General features: G+C 46.0%; 2 protein-coding genes across 2 annotated transcripts; both read left to right on the top strand.

Annotated features, from left to right (window-relative positions):
- The first annotated feature begins 802 nt into the window (after window positions 1-802).
- LOC145818999 (uncharacterized) lies at window positions 803-1,384 on the top strand. The gene is made up of 2 exons (XM_082912974.1): window positions 803-1,132; window positions 1,250-1,384. The coding sequence occupies exons 1-2, from the start codon at window positions 803-805 to the stop codon at window positions 1,382-1,384; spliced, it is 465 nt and encodes a 154-aa protein (XP_082769100.1).
- Window positions 1,385-3,765: 2,381 nt separating this feature from the next.
- Window positions 3,766-4,758, top strand: LOC145818998 (uncharacterized). The gene is made up of 2 exons (XM_082912973.1): window positions 3,766-4,078; window positions 4,250-4,758. Exons 1-2 carry the CDS (start codon window positions 3,766-3,768, stop codon window positions 4,756-4,758), a joined length of 822 nt encoding a protein of 273 aa, XP_082769099.1.
- Window positions 4,759-10,116: the final 5,358 nt, after the last annotated feature.

Genomic DNA, 10,116 nt, shown 5'->3' with positions numbered 1-10,116 from the left:
ACAAGCAGAACGAACAACCTCGGGATCATCTAGACCGTACCATTCACCAGAGAGAGCACCGAGCGTTGGATAGGCTTGTCTCCTTCCCATTTTCTTCGGAAATTGAGGCCATGAGACCCCTAAAGAAATTCACCACCTAAAGTTCACATCGTACGATGAGAAGTTAGGCCCACTGACGCATATTAGCCATTATAGACAGATAATGTCTCTATGGAGCCGAGAAAGTCTTCCCATCTAGCTTGGGAGAAACCGGACTTCGATGGTTCGATCGACTCTTTGTTGGATCAATTTATGACTGGAAGTAGCTCTCTGAAGAGTTCTTAGCTAGGTTTGTCTCCAACACTAAGATCCCGAAAGAGCCAGATACACTGTTCGGTCTCCGAAAGGAGTAGGAAGAAAGGCTGTGTAGTTATGCTAGGAGGTATTGGGAAGAATATAATGACTTAGAGAAAAACGTTTGCAGTGAGGAGATGGCTGTTATGTCTTTCAAACATGGTCTGCACCCGGAAAGTAAGTTGAGACAGTCACTTACCAAGCACCCGGCCATAGCATTGAAAGATTTACGTGCCAGGATTGAGCAGTACACTCACCTTGAGGATGACCAGATCCCCATCGAGGTGGCATCAATAGAACAAGAAGCACGGTAAAGAAGAGAACGGATCGAGGGGAACACTGAGGGCTCACGGTGAATGAGGTAGATAAGTCTAAGTTCTACGAAGCAATCGTGACGGTATTCAAAGAACCCATCTATCGTATCCTGGAAAAGATCAAAAGGGAGCCCTTCTTTATTTGGCTGCCGAAAATGTTGGGAGATCCCGCTTGGCATAATCAGAAGCTCAGATGCACCTATCACCAAGACAGGGGGCATATGACTCAGAACTGCAGAGCGCTGAAGCGACACTTGGAAGACCTAGTAGCAGCTGGACACCTCTGGGATTACATTGATCAAGATAAAGCAGTGACCGAGCCGGGGAACCCACCACCAGAACTGAATACTGAGCACCCACCTCGGCTGATAATAAATGTGATCCATGGAACAGCGACCCAGGAATGTGAAGTGGCACTGAAAGAAGAGATTGCTAAGGCTGTGCAAATTCAGCAGGTTATATCAGTAGAGCTTGCATCGAAAAAGGTACACACGGTACCCAAATCCCCCTTGTGCACTGTTTTATTTACTAGAAAGGATTTAGAAGGCATACAACACCCACATACTGATGCACTGATTATAACTGTGGGAATTGGGAAACAGTTTGACGTAAAACGAGTCCTGGTAGATCAAGGCAGTGCAGCAGAGATATTGTATTATGACTTGTTCAGAAAGCTTGGTCTCTCCGAGCAGCACCTCACCCCAGCGACAGCTCCGTTAGTTGGCTTCAATTCATAGCCAGAATGGCCCCTTGGTAGAATAGTGTTGCCAGTTGTGGCAGGAACAAAAACCCTCCCGATAGAGTTTCTAGTTATTAATACACCATCCCCTTAAAACGCCATACTTGGCCGTCCATGGATCCATCAAATGGAGGTGGTCCCTTCAACCTACCACCAGCTCATCCATTTCCCAACGGAACACGGAGTAGAGCAGATCTCAGGGGATCAAGTTGCATCCAAACATTGCTTCATGGCGGCATTAAAGGCAAAGCAACTCTGCAACCGTGTACAGATAGTGGAAGTGGCCGAACAACCAGTCTTGGAAGATGTAGGGAGAGCCCTAGAGGAAAAGATAGTAGCGGATTTGGAAAAAGTCCTGGTAAAGGAGGATGACTCAGAAAAGTACTTCCTTATCAGTACCTTGTTAGGCGTTGATGAGAAACTTCAGCTGCTTCAACTGCTGAGGGAAAATATGGAGGTATTCGCATGGTCAGCATACGACACTTTAGGACTAAACCGGGAATTTTCTTGCCACAAACTAAACATCAACCCTTCCACTCGGCCTGTTGTACAAAAAAGTCAGAGATCCTCAGTTGAGCACACTGAAACAGTAATTGTCGAAGTCGAAAAACTCCTAGCTTCGGGAGCGATCAGAGAAGTTCAGTACCCACAATGGCTCTCCAACACAGTTGTATTAAAAAAGAAGAACAAAAAATAGAGGGTCTGCGTTGACTTCACCTGCCTAAACAAAGCTTGTGCCAAGGATAGTTTTCCTCTGCCTCGCATTGACTAATTGGTCAACTCAACAGCAGGGCATGAGCACATGAGCTTTCTGGACGCTTATAGCGGTTATCACCAAATAGCATTGTTCGGTCCGGACCAAGAGCAAACAACATTTATTACTCCAAGGGGCATTTATTGCTACAAAGTAATGCCGTTTGGCCTCAAGAACGCTAGAGCAACCTACTAGCGAATGATCACCCGAATGTTCAAGGACCAACTCGGAAAGACCATGGAAACATATATAGATGATATGGTAGTAAAAAGCAAACCTTCTACAAACCATCTTGCGGACTTAAAAGAAGTCTTTGGTATCCTGAAGGACCATCAGCTTCGCCTTAATGCCTCGAAATGCGCTTTCGGGGTAGGAATAGGGAAGTTCTTGGGATATATGGTCACCCACAGAGGAATTGAAGCAAATCCAGATCACATTAAAGCAATACAAGAGCATGAAGTGCCAACGAAGGCTAAAGAGCTACAGAAGCTGGCCGAAATGGCGGCCGCCCTCAATCGGTTCATCAACAAGTCTTCAGACCGAATGAGGCCTTTTTTCCAGCTGTTGAGAAAAAAGGCAGCATTTGAGTGGAGTTCCGAGTGTACCGAAGCATTGCAAAGTCTCAAAAGATACCTCAGCACACCACCTCTTCTATTCACTCTAGAACCAGGAGAGGAGCTGTACCTATATCTAGCAGTCTCAGATCACGCTGTAAGCACAGTATTAATTCGAGAAGTTAACAAGGAACAGAGGCCAGTATACTATGTTAGCAAGACTTTACTAGATGCCGAGACATGGTATCTACCCTTGGAAAAGTTAGCTTACGCGTTGCTTATCGCTTCGAGAAAGTTACAACACTACTTCTAGGGGCATACCATCAATGTCCTCACTGAATTCCCCCTCAGATCTGTATTCAATTGAGCTGATTTCTCTGGCCGAACAGCAAAATGGGCGGTAAAACCTGGTGAGTTTGACATTCGGTATCAACCTAGGACAGCAATCAAGGCGTAGGTCTTAGCAGATTTTGTTACAGAATTTGCTCCTACCTAGAATACCAAGCCAGGGAGTCCCAGTTCGGCACAGGTGCCACGCACCATCGAACAGGGAAAGCATTGCGCTTCGGAAGCATGGAAACTCTTTATTGGTAATATCTGGCAGCTTTATATCGACGGATCATCCAATAACCGATGCTCAGGGGCAGGAGTAGTACTTATCTCACCAGAGGGATTAATTTGGGAGCAGGCTCTGAGGCTCGGTTGGAAGGCTTCTAATAATGAGGCGGAATACGAAGCATTGTTGGCTGGCTTACGCAGTGCCGAACACTTCAGTGCAGAATAACTTCTTATTTTTAGTGACTCACAACTGGTGGTAAACCAGCTTTCTGGGGTCTATGAAACACGAGACGAAAGAATGGCTATGTACGCAGGAAGGCCAAAGACCTACTAAAAAATTTTTGATCCATACGAGTGGAACGAATTAATCGGGACAAAAACAACCATGCTGATGCTCTGGCTTGCCTCGGCTCATCAGTAGATACCAAAGATGCTAGGAAAGTTTGGGTTGAGTTCGTGCCAGAACCAAGCATTGCATCTCCATTCCTCTGCAGCAACCTAGAGCCAAGCTGGATGGATCCGATACTTGCTTTTCTAAAATCTGGTACTCTCCCCGAAGATAAAAAGGAAGCCAACAAAGTCAGACATAGGTCAGCTCAGTTTTGGATCTCACTATCTGGGAAGCTGTACAGACGCTCCTATCTCGGCCCTTATCTTCTATGTGTGGATCCAAATATGGTCGAGAATGTTCTCTACGAAATTCACGATGGGATTTGTGGATGCCACGTTGGTGGAAGGTCACTGGCGCATAGAGCCCTCACTCATGGGTACTGGTGGCCACAGATGCAACAAGATGCGCAGCAGTACGTTCAGAAGTGTGATAAATGTCAGAGGTTTGCTCCACTCATTCATCAGCCAGCCAAAACTCTCACTCCACTCACCAGCCCATGGCCCTTTGCCTAATGGGGTCTGGATATTGTCGGATCGTTGGCAGGAGGCACTGGGAATAGGTGATTCTTCATTACTGCAACCGACTATTTCACTAAGTGGGTTGAAGTCGAAGCACTGGCAAGTATCAAAGAAGCGGACACAAAGCGGTTTGTCATGAGAAACGTGGTGGTGTGTTTCGGCATCCTGTGGATACTGATTGCGGATAATAGAACACAGTTTGATGGAAAGATCTTCAGAAAGTTTTGTGTCGACCTTAGGATCGAGTATCGAAACTCTTCTCCAGGGTACACACAAAGTAATGGACATGCAGAAGCATTAAACAAAACCATCATCAACGAAGTAAAGAAACAATTTGAGCATGTGAAAGGAAAATGGATTGAAGAGTTACCCTATGTACTATGGGCATACCGAACCATAACACGACGCTCAACGGGGGAAACACCTTACTCCCTGACTTATGGAATGGAGGCCATCATCCCACTCGAAGTAGGTCTCCCAACCCTTCGGTCTGAATTGTTTGAAAGCACCAGTAATGAGGAAGCTATTGCACATGCACTGGATATGGCAGAAGGCCGAAGAGAAGCCGCACTGATCAGACTTGTAGCATATCAGTAGCAGCTCATCAAGAGTTTTAACCAAAAAGTTTTCCCAAGGCAATTCACACCTGGAGAATTGGTTTTGAGGAAAGTTATGGATCACAAAAGAGTGCCTGGCGAAGGCAAACTTGGGCCTAACTGGGAAGGTCCGTACAAAGTCACAGTTGTTGTTGGAAATGGAGCTTACTACCTAGAGGATCTCAAAGGCAGAGCCATACCTCGGCCCTGGAATGTAGCAAATCTCAAGAAATATTATCAATAGAATTAAACCCCAACTTCTTTATCAGGATATAAAGACATTTACCTTTTGGCCAATACAGATGCCTCCTCACTTCTCTCAAGACTATCAAATTTTTGTAATAAGCTTTGGTGTTCACCAAACGGAATTAGCTTTGATGTTTATCAAACGGAATTAGCTTTGGTGCTTACCAAACGGAAATAGCTTTGATGTTTATCAAACAGAATTAGCTTTGATGTTTATCAAACGGAATTTGCTTTGGTACTTACCAAACGAAAATAGCTTTGATGTTTACCAAACGGGAATAGCTTTGATGTTTATCCAACAGAATTAGCTTTGGTCTTAACCCAAATGGACTTAGTTTCAGAATGACTGAACGGAATTAAAATTTAGTTAGCACTCAAACATGTTAAGTGGAACTACTTGGTGGAATTATGTTTGGCAACTAAATTGGACTATAGCCAAGTGGAATTTCTTGGTGGAAACCGCACTAACATATCTTAAGTAAGCATCTCTGAGTCTACAAAGTCTCTCAAGTATTGTCACATCAACACTTCAGTACTGCTGCATACAAACAGAGTTGGAACAAACTAAGCTAAGTTCTATCAGGAGCAAACTTCCAGCACTAGTCTTACTCTACTCCAGCTGGGGGCAAACAACTGTTTTTTCAAACCAACCTGGACCTGAGTAAGACACCTCTTCATGCCTTTACCCCATCCAAATGCACTCATGCTATCGAACTTGAAATAGACTTAAACAGTTGTACCTAAAAGCACAATCTCCAGTACCAATCTTACTTATCTCCAGGTGAGGGCAAACAATTGTTTTTTAGAACCAAACTGGACCTAAGTAAGAACCTCTTCCTTTCATTACGAAATCAAGCACAACCTTGTAACATATTTGTTAGCCAGATTGAGCATCTGTTCGGCCCTGAGGTCCCAACAGTGCTCGGCTGGAGGCAAGCAGTACAGAACCAGACTGAGCATCTGTTCGGCCCCGAGGTCTCAACAGTGCTCGGCCGGGAGCAGACAGTGCAGAAAACATTCAGATGTAAAAGCTAGAAAGCATTAGATTGCAAAATCAAAAGAAAAATTCCATCATCCAACAAAGGCACAGATGGCCTCATAGCCAGCAACAAAGAAAAGAAGAAAAATTGTCTTGGCAAGCATAAAGAGAGAACTCGTCAAGGGGATCAAGCCACAGTACATCAGAAACATGAAAACAAAAGAAAGTCTAGAAAACAAAAACTTCAAATCTTTCCAAAGAAAACTTCAGCTTTCATCAACAGAGGGAACCTCAGGAGCAGCATCCACGATCTTGTCTAGGTCGTCTTGGGGAGGAAAAGTAGAGGCAGCTCCAACTTCCTGAGAAGTAGAAGCTTCCTTAACCACATCTCCTGTGGCTTCTGTTTCCAGGGTTCCACCCCCTTCAACATTCACCGTTTCAGTGGCAACATCACTCTCCTAAGTCTTGTTTACAGAGTCAATTTCTGGGGAAAACTCAGCCGGAAGAACTGCAGGGACAGAGAATGAGACAGAGACAACCTTCGAACCCAAGGACTTTGAGGGAACTAGGACATCCTGAAATAGGGGAGAACCTTCAGGAACCAGAGCAGCGGCTAAAGCACTTGTCCAACCCTTCAGAAAGAGCTTGTCTTGTAGCACCAGCACCTCCTCTTTATAGGTAGCCCCAGCCTCATCCTAACCTTGTTGCCAATACTTGGCTTCCAACGCAGAATGCTCAGCAGTCATCACCGCGATAACGGCCTCCAGCTCTGCCACTTTTCCTTCAAGCTGGGCTTGCGGGCCAATGGCAGCCTCCTTCGACTTTTCAGCCGAAGCAATAACGTTGTTCAGACGGAATGCCTCCCTCTCGGCAGTTCTGCGTCCTTCTCTCTTGGTCTCCAGGCTTACTGTCAGTCTCTCAGCGTTCATTGCAGCCTCCAGTACGGCCTTCTCCATTTCCTTCACTCTGGTGATGGACAGATGCATCCTCTGAATACACTACAACGGATTGCAAACTATTAAAAGAAAAGGAAGCAGCAACATAACACCAAAAACAAGCAAAACAAGAAAACAATTACAACAGTCATCATCTGAAGGGTCCCCTTCAGAACAGGAATATCGCGGGGCTCGTTATGATCAGCCATGTCCACCAACATCAACAGAGTCTTAGTCAAATCAAAAGCAAAATCTTTGGAAGCAACAACCGAATCAGAAGTAGAAATAGGCCTGCCTTGATGCAACATCGGCCGCTTCCACTTCTCAAATGCCTCATCCTCAATAGGATCCTCAGAAGCTTCTCTAACTATTGCCTTGCCAGTCTCTCTCCTCATCTTCTTCACTCTTGCAGCAACAGAAGCAGAAGGCTCGACAGTAATAGCAAGAGTCCCAGAAGTTCCCACCTCCAATTTCACTTCCATGAGGCTCTTCGCCTCAGCCTTTTCCAGAGGGGTCTCCAAAACATCGGAGGTGCCAAAAGCCTCAGCCTCCAAATCCACTAGTACTCTTCTCTTTGACACAGATCTGCCCCTTGCGAAACTGGGGGTAGGAGAGGGCGTTTTCTCAGACGGTGCACCCTGGCTTCAGCGGCGATTCGTAACCAGAGGAGTGAGGGATGTATCAGTCTCAGTGTCAGAATCTAGAAGGGATGCAGCAAGCCTCGCCTTCTTCGGAATGGTGGAGCGATAAGTCGATTGGTAATCCAACAGCTCGGGTGCAGATCTCTTCTTGTACCTCAGAGCAGCTTTGATGGCCTTAGTGTTTTCCCGGTTCGGCCTGCGCTGGAAACGGGAAGCCTCTGCAAAAAAGAAATGACTCATTAAAGCAACATCCAAAACAAGGTAAGAAATACAAAAGACACTAGAGGGAAGGACCTGAACCTGGGTAGCCATCCTTCTGAGGCATCCGTTCAGACTGGAATTTAGTCCCAGCAGGGAACTCCCATTTGCCACCAACTTGCAAAAAATTGTCGTTATGTTTGTCCGAATCGGGCAACCTAGTCACTAGATGACAATCGACCAAACGAATACGCAGGTAGTACGTGCCGTGGTCCTTATTGTGTGAAAGAGTGTAGCAGCCTAAAATATCCCAGATATCAAGATTTAAACCCAACTACCTATTGAGGGTGGACACACCACAGATGACACGGAATAGGTTCACAGACACTTGCATCGACGTTAGCTGAACTTGGTGCAGAAATCAGCACACCAAAGGGTCCAGGGCAACCGAACCCCTCCCTCGACGATGGCCGCAATCGGAAAGACGATGGTGCTCCTAGTGCCCATACGCTTGGCATCAACCTTTGTTAGCAAAAGGGCCACATCATCAGGGATATTATAGTCAAGGCGAAACATGGCCATGGCCTCGGGAGTATCAACTAATGAGCGGAACTTCCCCATTCAACAAACCTAATGGGACAGAGGTAGAACTCAGATAACAGAGTGTGGAACACAACGGTGCAAGGGCTAAGTGAGACAATCAAAATGGAAAAAGATAAGGAAAAAGAATCACAGGAAAGCTTACGGAGATCAAAGCAGCGGTGGCGAGCAGGCGGTGCTGAAGCAAGAACGACAGCGGAACGTCTAGACAGAGCACCAACGAGACTGGCTCAGAGGAACGGAAAGGGTTTTTTGAGACTCTCTAGAAGAATGAAAAGTAGATAAATGGCTTTGGGTTGACAGCCCAGAGCATTTATTGCAACAGCCGGCGTGAAGGCACACGAAGTACGACTGTTGGTATGGAATCGGCGCATTATCTCTGCGCACCTATCCCACGCCGCCACGTGTCACCACGAAAGGACGCATGCAGGGGTTGTGTGTCAGGATTGAACCATCACCAAGGCCGAACTGGGGCAAAACCGAAGCGACGCGACGCTTGGAGTACAGAATTGTAGCTCCCCCCAAGGGGAACCTTAGCGTGAGCTAGGGGGCAAATGAAGGGGCTAAATAAGAAATGGGTCGGACCCAAGCCTTGGGCCGATCCAATCCCCCAAGCCCAAATCCAAATGGGTCAGATGAGCATGTGGGGAACCCAACTAAGCCCAGCTCCATTACTAACAGTCCACCCAAGTCCTCAAGCACTTGGGCCCAACTCGCAGTGGAAAGGCCAGTCCAGCTGCGATACTGGGCTAGGGCCAAGCTACAGGATCTATTCTATTGGCTGAACTGATTGGTTGAATCCATCATCAGAACCAAAGTAGGCCGAATCCATAAAAAAATATCTGAATAGGCCAGTCCATTCCAACAATAGCCACACAAAGGGCCGAGCTGAGGTACAATGGTGCCGAGCTGAGGAAACCTCTCAAAGAAACGTCGAAGCTATGAGTATATGCATGTGCAAGTTGCCACCTCAGCTGGTCCCTTACACCTAGAATCACGGAAACAGTTAAACCGAAGGAATGTGGTTTGTTATCATCATGACTACAATGAGTATAAGCACCTCTTGACAACTACCAGATGGTCCCCCACCTGGTGCCATGCTAAAAGGAAATTTGGCAGCACCAGAGCTCCATAAAACCACCTTGGAAAACAAGCAAGGAACTCTATATAAACTACATCAACTTCACATTGAAGGTGACTGATCCAAGCTGAACCCCACTTACTTACAAACTCAACTCTCTACACTTCTTCTCCGATCACTGATTCCCACACCAGAGGGGTTATCCGGCCAACCCCGGCTGGGCAGCTCTTACGGTGCTTCTTGCTGCAGGGACCTCATTCCCTAGATAGTCCAATCGAGTGTGGAGCCCCGATCCACTTTCATCTAGTGTGATATCCGGTGTGCACAACATTATAATAAGATTTTTAATCATAGATACAATGTAAACATAAAATAGAAGGGCATAGACATAAAGAGAGAGAGAGAGAGAGAGACCTATGCTTGGAATCGTCAAAACCAAAACTATAATCAGCGATATCAATAGAAACAACGGTGTAGTCAGAGCTGTAAAAGTCCTTGCTGGTGACATCTAGGGTTTGATCATCAATACATTTGGCCCTCAAATGGAACTCAACGAAGAAAAACTCACACTGGCCGTCGCCGTCCCTTCCTGGAGAAGTGCATGCTCAAGGCCCTTAACCGGTTAACCTTGTTCCCTATTTTCACTATTAAACAATTGAATGCTTGGGATCAAATTTAA

The sequence above is a fragment of the Camellia sinensis genome, chromosome 2 (assembly GCF_055761805.1).
Source record: "Camellia sinensis isolate YWXY chromosome 2, ASM5576180v1, whole genome shotgun sequence".
Classification (NCBI taxonomy): Eukaryota; Viridiplantae; Streptophyta; class Magnoliopsida; order Ericales; family Theaceae; genus Camellia; species Camellia sinensis.
This window is presented reverse-complemented; position numbering and strand designations above follow the sequence as displayed.

What these genes read in the sequence shown, in the direction of transcription:
- LOC145818999 (XM_082912974.1), top strand. Translation starts at nt 803, where the DNA reads ATGTTGGGAGATCCCGCTTGGCATAATCAGAAGCTCAGATGCACCTAT. An exon ending in TAGAGCTTGCATCGAAAAAG is followed by an intron (nt 1,133 to 1,249) that starts GTACACACGGTA and finishes ATTGGGAAACAG; the next exon opens with TTTGACGTAAAACGAGTCCT.
- LOC145818998 (XM_082912973.1), top strand. Translation starts at nt 3,766, where the DNA reads ATGGATCCGATACTTGCTTTTCTAAAATCTGGTACTCTCCCCGAAGAT. An exon ending in CGTTCAGAAGTGTGATAAAT is followed by an intron (nt 4,079 to 4,249) that starts GTCAGAGGTTTG and finishes AGTGGGTTGAAG; the next exon opens with TCGAAGCACTGGCAAGTATC.